The sequence below is a fragment of the Mustelus asterias genome, chromosome 8 (assembly GCF_964213995.1).
Source record: "Mustelus asterias chromosome 8, sMusAst1.hap1.1, whole genome shotgun sequence".
Lineage (NCBI taxonomy): Eukaryota > Metazoa > Chordata > Chondrichthyes > Carcharhiniformes > Triakidae > Mustelus > Mustelus asterias.
In genome coordinates this window covers 82,915,369-82,937,068 of record NC_135808.1, presented here as the reverse complement: position 1 = coordinate 82,937,068, position 21,700 = coordinate 82,915,369, and the positions used below count along the sequence as shown (strand labels likewise).

The 21,700-nt window shown below is 42.2% G+C and overlaps 1 protein-coding gene across 1 annotated transcript in view; it reads left to right on the top strand.

Annotated features, from left to right (window-relative positions):
- The window catches only part of LOC144497309 (5'-AMP-activated protein kinase subunit beta-2-like), a 39,909-nt gene extending 19,003 nt beyond the window's left edge, over nt 1-20,906 (top strand). Inside the window, exons 5-8 of the mRNA XM_078218379.1 lie at nt 8,048-8,162; nt 11,025-11,158; nt 15,742-15,810; nt 18,359-20,906. Of these exons, the coding sequence (XP_078074505.1) occupies nt 8,048-8,162; nt 11,025-11,158; nt 15,742-15,810; nt 18,359-18,436 (396 nt within the window). The 3' untranslated portion in view covers nt 18,437-20,906. The remainder of the gene's footprint in view (nt 1-8,047; nt 8,163-11,024; nt 11,159-15,741; nt 15,811-18,358) is intronic.
- The last annotated feature ends 794 nt before the right edge of the window (nt 20,907-21,700 follow it).

Sequence of the window (21,700 nt, the reverse complement as noted above, 5' to 3'; positions counted from 1 at the left end):
CCCCGCCGGCGCGCGCCCGCGCTCCGTCCCGCTCCCCCGCCGGCGCGCGCCCGCGCTCCGTCCCGCTCCCCCGCCGGCGCGCGCCCGCGCTCCGTCCCGCTCCCCCGCCGGCGCGCGCCCGCGCTCCGTCCCGCTCCCCCGCCGGCGCGCGCCCGCGCTCCGTCCCGCTCCCCCGCCGGCGCGCGCCCGCGCTCCGTCCCGCTCCCCCGCCGGCGCGCGCCCGCGCTCCGTCCCGCTCCCCCGCCGGCGCGCGCCCGCGCTCCGTCCCGCTCCCCCGCCGGCGCGCGCCCGCGCTCCGTCCCGCTCCCCCGCCGGCGCGCGCCCGCGCTCCGTCCCGCTCCCCCGCCGGCGCGCGCCCGCGCTCCGTCCCGCTCCCCCGCCGGCGCGCGCCCGCGCTCCGTCCCGCTCCCCCGCCGGCGCGCGCCCGCGCTCCGTCCCGCTCCCCCGCCGGCGCGCGCCCGCGCTCCGTCCCGCTCCCCCGCCGGCGCGCGCCCGCGCTCCGTCCCGCTCCCCCGCCGGCGCGCGCCCGCGCTCCGTCCCGCTCCCCCGCCGGCGCGCGCCCGCGCTCCGTCCCGCTCCCCCGCCGGCGCGCGCCCGCGCTCCGTCCCGCTCCCCCGCCGGCGCGCGCCCGCGCTCCGTCCCGCTCCCCCGCCGGCGCGCGCCCGCGCTCCGTCCCGCTCCCCCGCCGGCGCGCGCCCGCGCTCCGTCCCGCTCCCCCGCCGGCGCGCGCCCGCGCTCCGTCCCGCTCCCCCGCCGGCGCGCGCCCGCGCTCCGTCCCGCTCCCCCGCCGGCGCGCGCCCGCGCTCCGTCCCGCTCCCCCGCCGGCGCGCGCCCGCGCTCCGTCCCGCTCCCCCGCCGGCGCGCGCCCGCGCTCCGTCCCGCTCCCCCGCCGGCGCGCGCCCGCGCTCCGTCCCGCTCCCCCGCCGGCGCGCGCCCGCGCTCCGTCCCGCTCCCCCGCCGGCGCGCGCCCGCGCTCCGTCCCGCTCCCCCGCCGGCGCGCGCCCGCGCTCCGTCCCGCTCCCCCGCCGGCGCGCGCCCGCGCTCCGTCCCGCTCCCCCGCCGGCGCGCGCCCGCGCTCCGTCCCGCTCCCCCGCCGGCGCGCGCCCGCGCTCCGTCCCGCTCCCCCGCCGGCGCGCGCCCGCGCTCCGTCCCGCTCCCTCCCCGCCGCGCGGGCCGGCCCCCGGGCGCCCCCTCCCCGCCGCGCGGGCCGGCCCCCGGGCGCCCCCTCCCCGCCGCGCGGGCCGGCCCCCGGGCGCCCCCTCCCCGCCGCGCGGGCCGGCCCCCGGGCGCCCCCTCCCCGCCGCGCGGGCCGGCCCCCGGGCGCCCCCTCCCCGCCGCGCGGGCCGGCCCCCGGGCACCCCCTCCCCGCCGCGCGGGCCGGCCCCCGGGCGCCCCCTCCCCCACATTGTCTGTATCTTTAAGTCTAGTTGGCTGTAGAGATTCGCATTCTAATCAGTATTCTGTAACTTGATTTTGTGTCTCTGTGCCCTGTTTGAGAGCAGATTTCCACTCCATCTGACGAAGGAGCAGCGCTCCAAAAGCTAATGGCATTTGCTACCAAATAAACCTGTTGGACTTTAACCTGGTGTTGTTAAAACTCTTACTTTATTCAATTACCCAGCCTTCATTGCTTTCTGTGGAAAAGAATTCCGAAGCCTAATGACCCTCGGAGAAAATAAATTCATCCTCCTCTCCAACTTAAACGGGAGATCACTTATTTTGATACCATGCCCCAAGTAGATTCTCCATAAGCATCCTCTCAATATCTAGCAGATTGAGCCTCTCAGAATCGTATTTGTTTCAATAAGGTCATCTCTCATTCTTCTAAACTCTATGATGTACATGCCCAACCTACTGAAGCTTTCCTCACAAGACAGACCCCTCATCCCAGGAATCAGCTGAGCCAATCGTCTTTGAACTACTTCCAATGTAAGTGTATACTTCCTTAAGTAAGGAGGTGAAAACTATGCACTGTGCTTTAGCTGTGGTTTCTCCAATGCTCTGTACAGTTGTAGTAAAACTTCCCTATTTTATCGCCCCTGCAATACAGGCCAACAGACCTAATTGCTGTACCTACCTGCTCACTTTGTGATTCACGTACAAGGACACCCAGGACACACTGTACTGCAGCATTCTGCAGTCTCTCCATTTAAATAATCTGATATTCTATACTTGTCAAAGTGGATAACTTCACAAATTATATACTTCAGCCAAATTTTTGCCCACCCACTTAACCTATTTATATCCCTTTGCAGATCTTCCTTACAACTTTCTTTCTGACCTACTTTTGTATCCTCATTAGTATAGATTGTAGATGACTGAAACCCCCGCACTGATCCCTGTGGCACACTCCTAGTTAGAATTTGCTATACTGAAAATTATCCCTTTATCCCACCACCTGTTTGTTAGCATGAATAGAGGACTAGCTAACTTACTACTCCATTACCTTAAATTCTTAAATTGTGTTGCACTTTTGTGGGGCACTTTATTGATTGCTTATGTGGACACTCTGAAAGCTTCCCTAAATAAATACAACATCCCCAACAACATGTGGGAATTGCTTGTCTTAGAATCTACAAACTGGAGAAGTGTCCACAAAGACACCAGTCATATCAGGCATCACCAGGTGGAGCACGCAGGAGCCAAGAATAAACAGTGGGAAGAGAGCGCAGAATCCAGAGCTTCTCACTCACCTCATCAGACACCACCTGCCAAACCTGTGGCAGAGACTGTGACTCCAGGATTGGACTACTCGGCCACCACAGAACCCACCTCGCTAGAGTGGAAGCAAGTTATCCTCGACACTGAAGGACTGTCAAAAAAGAAAACTATTTACATGCCGCTGGTAGATTTTTGTTTTTTTTTTAAATGTAGACTACTATTCATTTCTCATTCTCTCTTTTGTTGTCTTATTTTCCGGTTACCAGTTTCATTTTATCCTGGCTAGATCTCCCCTCGTCCCATTGGAGTTGGCTCTCTTCCAATTTAGAAGTTTTACTTTGGATTCTTCCTTGCTGTTCATGACTGACATTACTAACCTATATTCCATCATATGATGATTACTCTTACCCAAGTGTTGCATCGCAGACACTTGGTGAACCTAATTTCCTAGCACCTGATCCAGCATAATTTAAGGTGTGACACCTAAAATTCACAAAGCTTTGATAGAACTATGTATGTTTAAAGGTTTCCTTCTCTTGCTTTGAAAATTTTCTTGGTGTAACCTTCAGTTTCTTTTATTGTTTTATTAGTAGGTTTCACGCCCTAGTAGGGAGGGTTGGATGGACAAGACTCTGGATTATTATTTCCAAAGCCTTTTGTCTCTCTTGCTTTGTGTTCTTTCAGCATCTTTTTCTTATTTGTACATCTCCCTTTATACCACTTTTCCCGTAATGCGCTGTACCTGTATATTGTTTTTATTTCTGATTACTGAGGCTCAATGGAAACATTCAAGTTCTGAAAATGGTGCAGTGAAGAGCAAAAAAAACTGAAACCAATTGTCAGATGAATGTGTTGTGAAAGAAGGTTAGAAAAACCCTCATGCACGCCGGACCCTGAAGATTTAGTTTTCCAATGTTTTCTAAATTTCTCTCTCCATTTCAATGCGTCTCACCTGCTTGTCATCTATGCCCTGAATGGGCTTTCCCCTTCATGGCCATAACTCTTTTTCCTTGTGCCTTGAGATGTTTGCTATTTATATAAATGTACGCCGTGGCTCAGTTGACAGCACACTTTCCTCTAAATCTGTTTTTAAGTCTCACTCCAAGTCTTGGGCACAAAAATCAAGGCAGTACTGAGATAGTGCTGTACTGTTGAAGATGCCATTGTTTAATTGAGATGTTAAACAGAGGCCCCATCTGCCTGCTTGTCTGGGTGTAAAAGATAGCATGATGCTGTTTTGAAGAAGAATAGGAGAATTATCCCATTATCTTGGTCAATATTTATCCCACAGCTAACATCACAAAAACATTACTATGATCATTATGATATTGCTATTTTTGGGAGTTTTTTGTGTACTCATTAGCTGTTGCATTTCCTACATTGCAACAGTGACTACATTGAGATTTGAGATGTTCAATCATCGAAAAATGCTATATAATTGCAAGTGTTTCTTCTTTAAATTTGGAAGTAAGCCTGAGGAATACTATCAAAGTTTGCTGATGATAGAAGACTGGGGTTCATGGCATCTGTGAGAAAGAGTGCAAACTATTGCAAGAAGGCATAGACAGGGCAGCAGACTTGGCACACAGGTCCAGTTCAGTGCAGAGAAATGTTATGCCATCATTTTTGGGAAGTATGCATTTGATACAACTCAGCAGTGAATCTATGGCTGCAGTCACATAGATCTTTAAGGGTAAGAGCACAGGCATTAACTCATTAAAGAAATAGGTTTCTGGGTTTTATACATAAGGGCATTGAATGTAAACATGATGAAGCGAAGTTGAACTTGTATAAGGCAATGGATAGGTCACAATTGACATACTGTATACAGTTTTGAGCACTCGATTATAAGCGGTACTTGGTTGGGGAATCTAGAACCAGGGGACACAGACTCAGGGTATGGGGTAGACTAGGATTGAGATGAGGAAATATTTCTTCAAAGAATAGTGAACCTGTGAAATTATGTACTAAAGAAGTCTATTGAGGTCAAGTCACTGAATATATTCAAGAAAGAGATAATTTTTTAGATTTTAAGGGTGTCAGGGGGTATGGGGAGAAAGTAGAAATATGGCATTGAGATAGATGATCAGCCGTGCTCGTATTGAATGGTGGAGCACTCTCGAAGGGCCAAATGGCCTACTCCTAGTTTCTATGTTTCTGTGTTGCACCCATGGGAAATGTATAGTGAAGATTCACTGGATTAAAAGATTATACCTGGAACGAGAGATTATAATTTGACAGATAGGTTTTAATAATAAGGATTTTCCTTCATTGAACCAAAAAAGATTGTATATGAAAGGATGAGGGCTTGTTCCGCTACCCAGGGACATCTCGCGAGTTGGGTGTCTTGTTCAGACATATGCAAGGAGAAGCTACACTACCACAGTGATCATAAGGGTTCTGCCAGTACAATGTTTAAGCAGTCAATTTATACTGTTATAAAAGGTTCACTTGATCACATGCTTCATCTTTAATTAAACCTTTTCACCTGACACTCGGCCTCTACTCCAATCTCGTCCTCTCTTTATCATATCTTTTCATCTGAATCTCTGTCCCTTCTCTGACTTGTCTCCTCCTTGATTAGATCTTTTCAAATGACTCTCTCGCAGGCAGTTATACAAGGACAAGCTCTTCTCAAGTCTTAGCAAATTTTAAGATTAAGCCAGATATCCCATGATTTCTATATCAGTAGAAACATTATGGTACAGAAAGAGGCCATTCTGCCCATTGTGTCTGTGCCAGCCAAAAAAGAGAAAAAGAAACTAGCTGCTCATTTTAATACCACTTTCTAACACATGGACCGTAGCCTTGCAGATTACAGCATTTCAAATGCAGATCCAGGCACCTTTTAAATGAGTTGAGCATTACAGCCTCAACCGCCAACTTATGCAGTGAATTCCAGATACCCACCACCCTCTGGGTGAAAATGTTTTTCCTCACGTCCCCTCTGATCCTTCTACCAATCACTTAAATCTATCCCCCTGGTAACTGACCCCTCAGTTAAGGGAAACAAATCTTTCCTGTCTAGTCTGTCAATGTCCCTCATAATTGGTCATCCCTTAGCCTCCTATGTTCCAAGGTAAACAACGCTAGCCTGTCCAAACTCCTCCTAGCTGCCAACCTAAACCATTGGTATCATTCTGAAGTTGACAGCTATCCTATTCGTTATCAGCTACATGGTCAATTTTTGTGTCATTGCAAATTTCCCAAACATGCCACCCACATTTAAGTCATAAAGATATACAACAAACAGCAAGGGCCCCAACGCTGAGCTCTGTGGAACACCACTGGAAACTGTTTTATATTTGCAAAAATGTCCACCAACCATTACCCAGTTAACCTTCTCTGAACTGCCTCCAATGATATAATATATTTCCTTAAATAAGTGTCCAGAACTGCTCTGTGCTCCAGATATGGTCTCACCAGTACCTTATATAGTTGCAGCAACACTTCCCTACTCTTATACTCCGATCCTCTTGAAATAAGGGCCAACAATCCATTAGCCTTCCTGATTACCTGCTGCACCTGTGTGCTAGCTTGTGCACAAGTACCCCCAAGTCACTTTATGTTGCAGCTTTCTGCAGTTTTTCCCCATTTAAATAATAGACTGTTCTTTTCTTCTCCCTTCCAAAATGAACAACCTTACATTTCCCCACATTATACTCCATTAGCCAACTTTTTGCCCTCTTAGCAATATCCTCTAGGCTTTCTACAATACCAAGCATTTTGCGACTGTCATAAGCTTTTTTTAAATCTTGACCTATATGCTTCTGAAAAACAGTACCACTCTTTTTCATTGGGGACATGTGTCTACACTGTAGAATTTCTCACTGCTTTGAAAAGTTTTTCCTTCTAATAGCTATATTTAGTCCACTCTTGCCAGCTCATCTCCCAGCTTTGTAGGATTTGCTTTCTCCCAAATTAGAACTTTTACTCCTGTTCTATATTTGTCCTTTTCATAATTATGCTAAATCTAACTGTAATATGGTTATTAGCTCCTAATTGGTCCCCACTGCTACTTCATCCACTTGCCCACCCTGATTTACTGAGACTAAATCTAGAATTGCTCCTCCTCTTATGTGCCTCCTAAAAAGGTTCTCTTGAATGCAGTTCAAAAATGTTGCCCTCTCTGTGCCCTTCAGACTCTTCGTATCCCAATTGACATATGGAACCTGTATAAACCGGGTGGTTTACACCTGAACAGGAGTGGGATGAATATTCTTGTGGAGAATTAAACTAGGTTGGCAGGGGGGTGGGAACCTGAGGGCAACTGCAGAGCAAGGAACATGAGGTGGAAAACTAGTGAGCAAGTGATTCTGAGACAGAAGCAGCACAGATTAAAAAGTGGATTTTTGCAGTCCCCAACAATTAAAGCCCTATTGTTTTATCTGGCTACATATTTGCTCTTATAACTCCCTTCCACTATGAGGGTCTGAGGTACAGTCCTAGCAGTGTGGTTGCCCCTTTTTATTTGTAATGTCAATCCATATGGCCTCATTTGATACTTCATTTAATATATCATCCCTCCTCACAGCTGTAATTGATTCTTTAATAAATATTGCTAAACCCCCCACCTTTTTATCTCCTCCCTAATCTGCCTGAAAACTCTACATCCAGGGATATTGAGCTGCCATTTTTGTCCTCCTTAAACCAAGTTTCCATTATAGCAATGATATCATATTGCCATCTGTCTATCTGTGCCCTCAGCTCATTGACTTTATTTACTATGCTCCTTGTATTTACATATATACCTTTTAACACTACCAAATTCCTGTGTTGTATACTTTTTAATCTGTGCTGCTTCTGTCTTTCAGAGTCACTCACTCAGTTTTTCTCCATCTCATGCTCTTGCTCTGAATTTGCCCTCAGATTCCCATCCCCCGCCAAAGCAGTCTAATGCCCTCCATGAGAATATTAATCCCACTCCTGTTCAGGTGTAAACCGTCTGGCTTGTAGCGGTCCCATACATCATTTCTGCCTTAGAGGGGGAATGTGGTCCAATAAAGATTTTAAGAAGGTAACTAGTTAAGGATTGTTTCCATTGGTAGATTAATTTGCATAAGGGGCATATTTTAAGATTATTACTAAAAGAATGAAGAGGCAGAAAAAAATCAAATAGAATCAAATTATTACAAGTAAAAATTGAGACAGATCATATCATTAAAAAAAATTTGATTAAATATTTCAAAGTGGAGGAATGTTAGTGCAGGCATGAAAGACCAACAGGCTTCATCCTGTGCTATAAATCATATGACCTTTTATTTAAAGAGCAATATGGAAGTAGGAAAGAGCAATCTGCCATAAAATAATATTTCAGAAAGAAAAGGCAAAATATGGTAAAGGAACGTGAAGGAATCCAGTATTGTCATTTTCTTCTTCTTTTTAGCCAGTGACAACCAGTCAGCTTGGGACGATCAATAATGTCATTCAAGTGAAGAAATCTGACTTTGAAGTGTTTGATGCCCTTAAACTGGACTCGCTGGAGTGTTCAGATACCTCGGGTGAGGAATGTGCAGTTGTGGATAATGAAATCTGTCAAATGAAAATAGCAGTTGATTAAGATAATTTTTTTAAAGGAAAAGATAAAAGAAAAACATATATATTTAGATACAGGTGTATGAAATTGAACTTATCTCTGCCTAATGAATTAATGAGCCGAATCTTCCCCCTTATCTTTGCACTAAGATGGAGCTCTGCATTTCTAGCCTGGACTTCTGAACTGGGCCTCTTCAGAAATGCGGAGTGTACCTCTTCTCGCAGTCCTTCTTCATAGTGTAGGATCGCCAGGGGAAGCCAAGCCATATCCTCTTATGCCTCTAGTTGCTGTATTTTGGTAAGTTTTCATTTACTAATGCACTGAAAAGCTTTGGGTCATTTGCATAGATTTTCAGTGTGTTGGTGAATGAGTGTGAGTAAGGTAAGTGGGTATGGTGATAGGTGCCAGCAGAGTAAAGTAGTAGGAGGGGAGGATGCCGGCTGGGTTTGGTGCCAGCATGCAAGATGGCAGGCTGGGTAGGATGTCACATGGATAGCGTGGTGAGGTTGGGTCAGGTTGGGTTGGAGGCGAGTCAGGAAGGGAAACAGAGGGCCGAGGTTCGTTGGAGTCTGTTTAGTTATCCAGGAGTTCGACTTGGTTTTTTTTTCTGTCTAATATTTCCTGAGTAACTATCCAGAGTAACTGAGTCGGAACCCTCTGTAGTCTCAGATTCTAACTCGGAGTTAGAAACGTTTGGAGGCTTCGGGGGGCAGAGATATTGCCCATTGGAAATTGAAGCTTCCCAGGCAATTCCCATGGAATCCTTGCATTAGGACTTCCAAGGGATCCTATAGTGCAGCTTCCGCGGTACACCTCTGACCATCAAGAGTCTGGACGATCTCGGCCAATATTTATTAGCTTCTAATAAAGGAAAAGAAAGACCTGAATAACATCTTTAATGACCTGGAAATATTAAGTATTTTTGAAGTGTACTCACTGTTGTATTTTTGGAAATGCAGCAGTAAATGACCAGACAATCTGCTTTAGGTATTGGTTGAGGGATAAATGTTGGTCTGAACACTGAGGTGAACTCCCTTGATCTTTGAAATAGATTTTATTTTGCACAATTCCTGAGATTTATTTTATGAAGATAAACTAGAGCTATCCCTGCTGTAATGAATACCAGTTAACTATTTGAACTGTATATTTTTCAATAGTATTGCCAAGTGGTAGGTGTGAAATTTCAGATAACCTGTGATCTTTACACTTCAGTTGATATAGAATTTTCATGAATGCACAAGACACCTGTAATTCTGATGCTTATATGACTTGTTAAACACTGTTGTGAAAGTTGCCTTGAGTAGTATTGAGGCACAGCATATGAACTGAGGAATAATGTATTCTGGGAATGCCTATCCAGATATTAACGCAACAGCACATCTGTTTGAAATCTGGAAAATGATAGTGACAGTTAGGAGACTGGACACAATTACTACTAATGCAAATGGTGAGTCTTACAGAGGTCTCCAAGAATAGTTGAGAATTATGCTGATCTTCCTTTCAGTAACTCCTATCAAATTGGTTATTTGGAGTTCCTGTAGTGGATAAGCTACAATATAACGCAACGCTAATCCTTAGAGTGAAGAATGTCCCGAGTTTGACTTCTGGTTTGTCCTGAGTTAGCTGATCATAGCCAGGACAGTAACCAAACTGCTACAATTGATCTCTACACACAGGGACTAACTAGGCAAAGGAAAAATGAATCAGGGATCCTGCTCTGATAACTCCTGCTGCTGGATATTAGTTTACAGCTGTATTGGACTTGGCTGTAACACAGTCCATTGTTAAATCGCCAACCAATGCACCTTGTTTACATTCATACATGAAAAATGGGTATTTGGATCAGTGATGACACAAAACAAAATAATCAATATTTTAGGACCATTTCTAAGTTGTGAATTGGAAGAATTCAGTCGGTATGTTTATAACTATGGGAGAGGGAAACTTGAAAAAAGACTTAGTAACTGAATTCAGTTGATAAAGATATGGAGTATGAAACAGGACTCAAACCAGTACTGGCAAGATATAAGTATTGCAATAAATTTATAGCGTAATGAGTTAAACTACTTGGTATAACTACAGACAATGGTTGAGTAACAATGGAGGGATCTCAGCCCTTGTAATAGCCAACAAGTTTGAAGTTCTTGCAACTTGTGTGGACAATAGCAGGCCTGCATGAAAGATGAGCAAGTTGACCCATGGCATCATGGTGCAGGGAACCATTCGTGTGCCGGGGAGTAAAAAGTAATGTAGTTGTAGCAATGGATGTATAGGGGGAACAATGCTGATCTCTTCAGCCAAGCGTGAGTGTCCTGAAGGCAGTGTTGCCTGTCCAGTGCCAGGTTAATAACATCTCTTCATGACTGGAGAGGAACTCTGGAGTGGGAGTGGAAGGATCCAGTTGTCGTGGGTATCAATGACAAAGGTAGGACCAAGAGGGAGTATGAGCAGGGAATACGAGCATTAGGGAGTATAAGCAGCTCAGGAGAAATTTAAAAATCAGAACCCCAAAATTAAGGCAATAGAGAAGCATTGGCAAATGTTTAAGGCTGATTGTCCCTTGGACCTGATGGCTTGAATCCTAGAGGCTTAAAGGAGATAGTGAATACATTGGTTGTGATCTTTCAGAAATTAAGGCCACAATTAGATCAGAGCTTATTGAGTAGCCACTGCCCTACTCCTGTCCTGATTTCTTATCTTAGATCTTAAACTGGATGGTGTATTATCTGATGCCACACTCTGATCTCAGAAGGGTCAGCTGTGTACATAGCTTGTTTTTTTGTGAATTGTATATATTCTTTTCGATTGATGTAATATTCTGTTTCAGATTTATCAAGCTCCCCTCCAGGACCGTACCATCAGGAGATGTATGTGTTGAAGCCTGAGGAGCGCTTTAAGGCACCTCCAATTTTACCTCCCCATCTGCTCCAGGTCATTCTCAACAAGGACACACACATTTCAGTAAGTTCATTAAAATAGCAATGCTGCTGACATTGCTGAAACCATATCTGTCATTTCAGATGAGCATTTGAGGTCCCTGTGTTATGTATAATTTTAAATATTCAGAATCCTGTAACAGTATATAGATGCAAACTGTTTTAAATGCATTTGTCAAGTGCTTATATGGAAGAATTTTTTTCCAGAAATAAATTTCAACTTTAAATTCTCTCAATGAAACATTAAAGGTATGTTCTAAAATGTTTAAAAAAAACTTACCTGACAATTTATCTCATTGTGTACAAAGGTCTCAAAGACAGCAAATTGGATCTGTATTTCACTACAAGAATGGCTACAATTCAGAAGTACTTAATTGGGTGTAAACACTTAGGACAACCTGAAGTTGTGAAAGGCATTATATAATCCTAATTCTTCCTGCACTAATGTTTTCATTTTTTGCCCCTCAACATTAAATTTCAATATTAAATTTCAGTTGTCTGCTCAACTGAATACCCAGACTAAATCCTATTCCAAGCTGTTATCTCTTGCCCTTATTGCTCCCTCTGCTATTTAATGAGCTTTGGTTGAATTCTGCATTTAAGCAATTTAGCTATGAAACCACGGGAGTCCAAATATTGAGGTCTGGGGTACTGTACTGACATCAAGTCCCCAAAGATCAAACTGCCTCCCACCAATATGCACTGTTTCTTATTTTAAAATAAATCCTATCCCACCTTCACTTAGGGCTTCCTATGACTTTTAGTTTTACTAAATGTTCTCTGTGGGAAATTGTCAAAGGCATTCCAAGAGTTTAGAAAGCTTTTCAACAAGGACTTTCCCTTTTAACAAAATATATAAAGACCACACAAGGAATAGAAGCAGGAGTAGGCCACCATGTCCTTCAAGCCTGCCCTGCATTCTGTACGATCATGGCTGATCTATGTCAGCCTCAACTCCTTTTCTGTGCCATTTCTCCATAATCCTCTTTTCCTTGATCTATCAAATATTTACCCACCTCCACTTTAAATACTTCTAATGATCCGGCCTCCACCACCCTTTGGGGCAGAGAATCCCAGAGGTTCACCACCCTCTGCAAGAAGAAATTTCTATGCACCTCAGTTTTAAATGACCAGCCCTTTATTTGTAGTTACGTCCCCTTATTTGAGACCCTCCCATGAGTGAAAACATCTCAACATCCACCCTTTCAAGCCTGCTCAGGATCTTGTATGTTTGAATAAGGTCACCCCTCACTCTTCTAAACTCTAAAGAATACAGACCCAGATTATTTAATCTCTCTTGATAGGACAGCTCTCTCATCCCAGGAATTAGCTTGGTGGATCTCCTTTGGACTGTTTCCAATGTTAATCCAATCCTTTTATAGGTAAGAGGATCAAAACTGTATGCAGTATTCCAGGTGAGCCTCACCAACATCCTGTACAATTGCAACAAAACCCCCCATTTTTAAACCCCAACCCCTTTGCAATAAAGGCCAAATGCCATTTGTCATTTTAACTACTTGTCGGACCTACTTGCTAGCTTGTTGTGATTCATGCGCAAGAACACCTAGATCCCTGTGTACTTCACTCACCAGCAGTCTCTCTGCATTTAGACAATCTGTCTTTTGATTCTTGCTACTGAAGTGCATGAGCTCATAAAATAAATAAGTGATTAAAACACATTAATGATAGCAGGGCAGGTGATGTATCAAGGGTGTAGCATGTGGGAGCTTCTACATGCTAGTGTGATCCAGGACAAACATATTTGCAGTTAAGTATGTGTGGCTGGAGGAGCTTTGGCTTGGAGAGTCATTGAGCTGGAGGCTGAGCTTCAGATAGTATGACACATCGTAAAGTTACCTGGATGTTTTGTACCAGGAGGTAGTCACACCACTTAGGATAGGGTTTTCTGATTTTGTCAGTGGTCAGGAGGGTGGGACTGTGAGTGGGAGGAGGAGGATCCGGTTGTCGTGGCCCATGTAGGTATCAGCGACATGGTTAAATCCAGGAAAGAGTTCTGCACAGAGAGTATGAAGAGCTAGGCACTGAATTAAAAAGCTCAACCTCAAAGGTAATAATTTCTGGGTTCTTACCTGAACCACATGCAAATTGGCATAGGGTGCATCAAATCAGACATGAATATGTGGCCCAAAAACTGTAGGAGAAGTGGGTTCTGGTTCATGGGGCACTGGCATCTGTACTAAGTGGATCTACCATTGGTATGGTCTGCACCTGAACCACCCTGGGACCTGTGTTCTAGTGTAACTAGGGAAGCAGAGGAGATTTTAAACTAAATAGTGGGAGCAAGGAATCAAATTTGGGAAGATGTGGTAAATCAAAGAGCATAGGCAAAAGCAAGAGAGAAAGGTATTAATGTTGGAAGTGATAGACAGTGACAGGGAGTACAAATCTGAGTAAATCAGATAGGGCTAGAGGTTACATAATAATTGTATACATATCTCTTTAACCTGTGCTCAACCCTCTCTCCACTCACATTGTCTGTACCTTTGAGACTTGATTACCTGTAAAGATTCGCATTCCAACCATGGTCTTGTAAATTGAGTTTGTGTCTTTATATGCCCTGTTTGTGAACACAAGTCCTCACTCACCTGAAGAAGGAGCTTGAGGCTCCGAAAGCTAGTGCTGCCAAATAAACCTGTTGGACTTTAACCTATGTTCAGGAAGAACAGGAAGCTAGGAAAACGTGGAGGAGTGGCTCTCTTAATTTAATGATAGTATTAGCACACTGAGAAGGGATAACCTAAATTCAGGCAACCAGGATGTAGAAATGGTTTGGGTAGAGATAAGAAATAGTAAAAGCAAGAAGTCCCTGTGGGAATGGTGTACTGGCTGCCTAACGATAACCATACGGTAGGATGGGGTATAAAGGAAGAAATAACTTGAGCTTGTCAAAAAGGTACAGTGATAATCATAGTGCATTTTAATCTGCATATAGACGGGGAAAAGCAGATGAGCAAAGGTTGCATAAATGAGGAATTCATTGTTTTTAGGATAGTTTCTTAGAATAGCGCATTCTGGCATCAACCAACGAGCAGACTATATTGGACCTGATGTCGTGCGATGAAATAGGATTAATTAATGCCCTCGTAGTGAAGGGACCCGCCGGTAGCAGCGATCGTAATATGATTGAACTTTATGTTCAATTTGAGGGAGAGAAGAGTGGGTCCAAGACTAGTCTTGTAAACTTTTAAATAAGGGCATGAAAGAACAGTAGCTATCGTGAACTAGCAGATTAGGTTAAAGAATTGGTCAATAGAAATGTGTTGGTGGGCATGTAAGGTAATATGTCAGAATCATCAGAATGGATAAATTCTGGAGAAAATCGAGGAGAGGAATCCATAGTTAATTTAAAAGTAGTATAAAACTTAAGGAAAAAGCATATAACTATGCAAAGATAGGTGGCAGGTCAGAATATTGGACAGAATATTTTAAAAAAGCAAAGGATGGCCGAAAGATTGAGGAAGGAAAAAATTATAGCACGAGAGAAAATTAGAAATATAAAGACAAATATAAAGAGTTTCTAAAGATGTTTAAAAAAGAGTTAACAAAGTGAGCATTGGTCCTATAGAAAGTGAGTCTGGAGAATTAATAATGGAAAATAAGAAAATGGCTCATGAATTGAACTGGGATTTTGCATTGGTCTTGTATATAGAGGATGGAAGTAACTCCCAGAAATAGCTGTAACTCAGGAAGTGGAAATTAAGGAAGAAATTGGAAAAATTATAATCACCAAGTAGTACTGAGAAAATTGTTGGCACTGTGCACCATCACTGCATCCTACGATCTTAAAAGAAGTGGCTAGTGAGGTTGTTGATGTGTTGGTTTTCCTTTCCAAAATTCCCTGGATTTGGAGAATTTTCCATTTGATTGGAAGATAGTGAATGTAACTTCCTTGTTCAAAAAGGAGACAAAGCAGGAAATTACAGGCCAGTTAGCTTAAAATTTGCCATTGAGAAGATGTTAGAAACTGTTATTAAAGATGTTATAGCAGGACTCTTGGAAAAAACAGGCCGAGTCAACATGTTTTTGTGAAAGGGAAATCATGTTTGACCAATTTATGGAGTATTTGAAGAAGTAAAATATGCTGTGAACTAATGGGAATTGGTGGATGTACTGCACTTGGATTTTCTTTCCTACTCTCCTTCATCAACCTAGCATAAACAACCTATGGTCCAGTGGATTTGTCAATCATTATTTTATTTTTATTTATGAATTATTTCACACTATTTTTGGACCACCCTGGATGGCTTGATATATAGTAATTGGGTGGCAAGTTATATTTCCCCCTCAAATTCCAATTTTCTGCTCTATTATTTATGTATCCTTTCTTATTTTCATCTCTGTTCTTTTTCAGTCTGTTCTAGTATTTTCTATTTCCTTTCCAAAATTCTCTAATTTTTCCTTAAATTTCTCTTTCCTTTCTGACTCCAGCATCAATATTTGATCTTGAGGGAATTTTAGTGTGGATTAAGTGGATATGAATAGTTCAGCTTGCAGTGTTATTTTTTATTTAAAATATTACTTTTTATTTTATAATCTTATGTAAGCAATTGAGACTCTGTGATTAATCAGCCTGCCTTCCTCACTTAGTGTGATCCTGCTTTACTACCTGAACCGAACCATGTGATGCTGAATCATCTATATGCACTTTCAATAAAAGTAAGTTTGTCATACATTTCAACTTCTATTCAGATTGAATATGATCAATAGTGAAAGACGTGCATTTTTCCATTTCCTTTTATCAGCTTGTTGAAGCACATTAAATCCTTCAGTTAATTGTTCACTGAAAACTATGTTGAGAGCCCAAAATAAAGAAGTAGAAAAGTCAATATTAGATGCAGAGTGTACAGGAGTCTTTAAATGCTCAAGCCTTGATACTTGTTCAGAATTATTAAAAGCTATAAACATAATTTTCCTAAGGTTGACTAATACACTTATGTAAATACTAAACTGATCACCTACAACATACAATTTTTCAAACTCTGCTGTCGTATGCATAATGCCATTCATTGTGAAAACCTATGTGGGTTTTTTAGGTCTTGTATGGTTCCAAGTTAATCTTGCTCAACTCTAGATCTATACCAATCTGGAGGGAATTTTGATTTGGATACCAGCAGGGCTTTCTTCATGTCAAGAGTTCTTACCTGACCAGGTGATATTTTCAAACAGTTGCAGTAGTCAGAGACCAATGATTTTGAAGACTACAGATTTGCTGTGTGTCTTCAATATATGACAGGAGACTGTCCATTCTTGAATTTCTTTAAGAGAACCAGTACTTCGAGGGCAATCTGTGGATTCCAGTGGATGGTGCTCAGGACCAGTTCTATCTCCTTGACCTTTGCAGTGAGGTTTGCTAATAGCTGACTATCACCGTTGTTAGCTCAGCAAAGTACTAATTTGTAATACTCTCAAAGAATCTTAGTGTTGTGAAAGGCATTCTTTGTGCATTTTTATTTCGTTAGCTACTTTGCATCATTCACTTTCGTTCATCTCTTTCTTTGATGGTCAATTTTAGAGTGCCTTGTCTATTGAACAATGCCCTTCCTTCTGTACCATGAGACATCTGTTGAAAGTGGTGTTTCGAACAGAGTTTGCAAGTATACTGTGTTCCCATTGGCTTCTCTGCTGCCACAAGGTTTGAGTATCTCAAAAGAGCAAGAAGAAATGAGTTGCATTCTGTAATCTAAGAGCACTAAAGAAGGCTGGTGCCACAACTCGGCCAGTGCGAGAGCTTTCTGTCAGCTGAACACCACAATTTGGCATGCAGGAGGTGCAATGGCTGGGATTTTTAGAATTGTAACCTATGGTTCAGAGAAAATGCCCAGCATCAAAGCCAATAGGCTAGTAGCAGAGAGTAGGTGACCCCTTATGTCCTGGATTCCACGTTTTTCTAAAATTTGTCTAGTGCTCACTTACATCACTGCCATGGATGTCATAGCATTTCAGTGGCATTTGCTTCGACCAACACTGCGGACTTGGTGGTCAAGAAGAATTTTCATGTAGCCCTTAACACTGAGTACAGATTCACCAGAAATAATGATGTAGCCATTTGCCTCAGAGCCCAAGATATGCCTGCCAATGTCTTTGCCGCCTTAGATTAATATGTGCATCTTGAGCATTTAGTCTGATTTGGTAATTGTTTTATACGGAGTTCCAGGCATTAGAAAACACACTTGTTTGTTTCTTTTCCCACACCTAGTGATGCACAAAGCAGACATTCATCTGATTTCACAGCGAGTTTTAACTGGAACAGGCGGCTAGCCTGTCACCAGAGGCTGATAACTTGAGGGGCACCACTCCACGCTAAGCATGACTGATCAAGAGTCTCTCCCGCTTTTACTGCCTCTATTGGTGTGTTGGGAGGATACTGCAGGTTGATATTCAACCTGTTGACTGCGTCATTAATGCACCTTCCCTAACCATTAAGCCCTAGGTCGGGACTCAAACCTGGAGCTTCTGGCTCAGAGGTAGGTAAGGTAAGACCTCCCATAAAGAGAACATTTGACCATACTATAATTATGTTTTTAACTTTCCAATGATAACTGCTGGAGTATGCTCCAAAAGTGCTGAAAAAACACTGATGCCTTGTCCAGGTATCTATTTTTAAATTTGTGGCCCAGGCCAGCAATAGTCAATAACCAATTCAATTGTGGGAATCACAACCACACCTGATTCTGCCCCTCCTTGATATCCACACATTTGCAAGATCTAGGAAATGGTAATAACGATTCTATGGAATTTTTATTCTTCCTTCTATAACCCAAGGGCACTGAGACTAATTCTGACTGCTCCCCAGATAAGATCAGTAGAAAGTACAGATTGTAAGTGAAACTTTTCTGCTTGTGTTTGATTTATAAATCGTGATACTGGGAGACACACACATGCCAAAACATCTTAATTGAATTTCAGTGTGCTAATTTATTGGCTCATGGTACTTCTAAGCTATTAGACTTTGACTGGTCATAATAAAGAAAGTGTGTTACAATTGTTTATGATGTCAGCAAATAGAGTCTTAGCTCAATATTGAGATTTAAAATTTTTAAAAACTGAATTATTCACTATTTGGTGCATCAACTCTTCTCTTGGTTGCTCAATTATATGTAGTTGTTACTTTCCCTGACCTCAATTTGAACAATCTGGTTAGCTATTCTAAGATCAGTTCAAAGTTAATGCTGCTTTTTAATGTTTTAATACTTTTTTGTCCTAGGATGGTGTGATGGTTCTTAGTGCCACCCATCGTTATAAGAAGAAATATGTTACTACTTTACTCTATAAGCCAATTTGATCTGTCATCTCTATAACCAGCATGTCCAAATGGTAATTGAATGCCTCTGTTGGTTGGCTGCTCAGTGACGGAGCTTCATTAGGATTTTAGTAGTTGTGTCGGTTGCCTTCTACATAATCGCTACAAGCACTTTACTGGATTGAGGTACAAGTCAGACACTGAATACTATAGCATGGAAATGCAGATTGTTCACTGTGAACTTGCATTTTGGGAAACTTGAAATGCATCTGAAATCAAGGGACTATCTTAGTCATGATGAACTGTTACATAAGGAGAAGTTTATAGTTGGAATTCAAAAGATATAATAGGTATATACCATAAAAGCTTGCTTAGTATTTAATAAGTATTGCATTTTAATTTGCGGGTGTGGCTTTACTTTTTTTGTTTTAATGAAGTGAGCTTTGTTTTTGGTTGAAACCTCCTAATGTTTACTGTGTGGAAAGAAATCCTGCTTTCAACAGTGTGCTGTCTTTAAGACGTGGAACCTATTTTATATTGGCACACCTGTTTACTTTGTTGTAGATGTACAGATGTGAATATTTCCCAATGGAACATGTAGTCCAGAATATTAGTTTGCAAGATGTGAAGTCCATCAAGCAATGGATCTCACCTGATTTGACAGATGTATTTACAATGCTGTTGAAGGATTTACAAAAATAAAATTTTCAGTCCATGAGGTTAGAGTTAGAATATTATAAATTAGGTAGGTCAAGACCTAATTTGCACGATAGCCGATTGGTTTGTGATTAAATAATAACAGTAATGAAGTTCAGAATGCACTACTGAAATGGCCAGGTGGCAGATTAAATTAAATATAGAGAAGTGTGAAGTGATAAATTTTGGTAGAAGAATGAGAAGAGGCAATATAAAGTGTACGATTTTAAAGGGGGATACAACAACAGAACACCAATCTTTGAGGGTTACAGGACAAGTTGTGAAGTTGTTTGTTATTAAAAGAAAAGTGTATGAAATTCTTGGCTTTAGCAATTGTGGCAAAGAGTACAAAATAAAAAATGCTAAGCCTCTAAAATACTGGTTAAGCATCAGCTAGAATGTTGTCAATTTACCACATTGTAAGAAGGATATAGAGGTCAAGGGTGCAGAAGAGATTTACTGGGATGATATCAAGGGTGAGGGATTTCAGTTATGTGAAGAGAATGAAAAAGCTAGAATTATTCTCCTTGGAGCAGGGAAGGTTAATAGGACATTTGATAGAGGTGTTCAGAATTATGAATGGTATTTGTTAGAGTAAGGAAAAATAATTTCCAGTGGCAAAGGGGCAGTAACCAGAGGCTTGAGATTAAAGATGACAGGCAAAAGAGCAAGGAGCAACATTTTTAGACAGCAAGTTGTTGTGACCTGGCCTTCATTGCTCGAAACAGATTTAATAGTAACTTTTAAAAGGGAATTTGATAAATACTTGGAAAGAAAATATTTACAGGGCCATGAGGAAAGGACAGGGGAGTAGGATAATATCTTGAAAGAGCCAGATGACTAAATGGCCTCTTTCTGTGGTGTTTTGTTCTGTGATTCTATGAAATCCCATCTCATTTGCTTACAGTGATATTATGCCTTGTGATTTGATCCCATTGTGATATCTGAGAGGAAAGTTGGAGTAATAGGAGAACATTATGCCTATGGAGTCATTTAGGGTTCACAAGCTCTAAGTTTTTCAGGCTAAGTTGATCTCAACATGGCATTTCGGCCAGCAAAAATAAACAACAGGGAAATGGAACAAGTCGAGAGGCTTCATTTCAATTTATTTTAAAATGTAGATGCTACTTTGATATTTATTTTGTATCAGCACATACAGGAAACTAATGTAAAACTGCAAATTACAGGTGGTGTGGTGTGAATTTGAAATATTACCTTGTTTGAATATCACAGTCTAATATCTGAGGTTATTGCTCATCTGTAGAAACTATCTGATAAATTGGGAAATAATAATTGGCACATTCTAGACTTCAATCTGATGGCAACAATTGTTGGATATTAATATGACTTGCTAGCAGAGTCTAGTAGCAGAAATGGAACACTGCAACGGTGAAATACAACTGATTTGTACAATTGATGTTTTCTTGGCACTTTTTACTCAGAAATAATCATGCTGCATCTATTTCCCTTTGAAGCAAATAAGAAACTGAGAGCTGTGTCAGTGTTCCTGACAGAGTTTCATTCCAGGGAAATAATGACAAAGAATCTAAAATATCCTTGGGGCAGTGCGAATAGTTTGAGGAATTGCAAAGACTTATGGTGTTAGTGATCTGAATGCCAAATGTTTTCTCCCTCCAAGTTTCTGCTGGTGTACAAAGTGGCCTAGGTTTACTTGTGTATGAAATGGCATGAATACTTAAGTCTTTAGAGAGACAATTGGAGTGCTCTTTTAAATGTATAAATAGATATGTATACTTTTAAGATTGTAACAAAAATAAAGTGAGCTTATTAAAAGAATGGGTATTGTGTTGTCTTCACCTGATCTCCTGTCTTGCCTATAACGATCTTCTCTCTCTTCCCCCCCCCCCCCCCCCCCCACCACACGCACACCATTAAGCTATTTTTGTGTATTCACAGTTCACATAGATCTACAAGGATGCTACATTTTTCCCACCATGGGCTTAAAGGCAAGGGTGAATTTGATAGATGTAGGACTTTGAGGAATCCTGGAAATTAAAATAGTTGCCACTTCTGAGTGTTTAGTAATACAACAATATAGTGCCTCTATTTTCAATGCAGAGAAATGTTAATTAAAAGATTCACATAACTTTATGGGACAAGTGCAGTTAGGGGCAAAGAACATGGAAATATTGTTTTTAACTAAATTAGAGAAAGGATCATAAGTTGACTGATGCAACCATGTTAACATTAACAGATTTAAGTGTATCTAAAAAAGAATGTACATTTATTTTACATGTTTAGAATCATTTTCCGCTCAAATGAGCTCCGCTCAATTGCCTCAATTCTCACCTGTGTCACAGCAATGCAGGCTTAAGGCATTTATGAACTTGAACTAAGTTGAAAAGTTTCAACAGAAGCCTCATCTGGTATTTTTGGTGCAGGTGTGTACTAAAGATCTTATTCTGGCTAATACTCATAGAAAAATACTTGAGTAGAGATACCAATGATTAGCAGAATTGCTACATTCTTTGGTCACTGATTTCAAGATTTATTTATTTATATTCCAAATGCCTGTAACATTACAAGTCTATCCTCCAATATATTAACAGTCAGTGTGTAACCTGGGAAATGTGGATTGGAGAGACAACC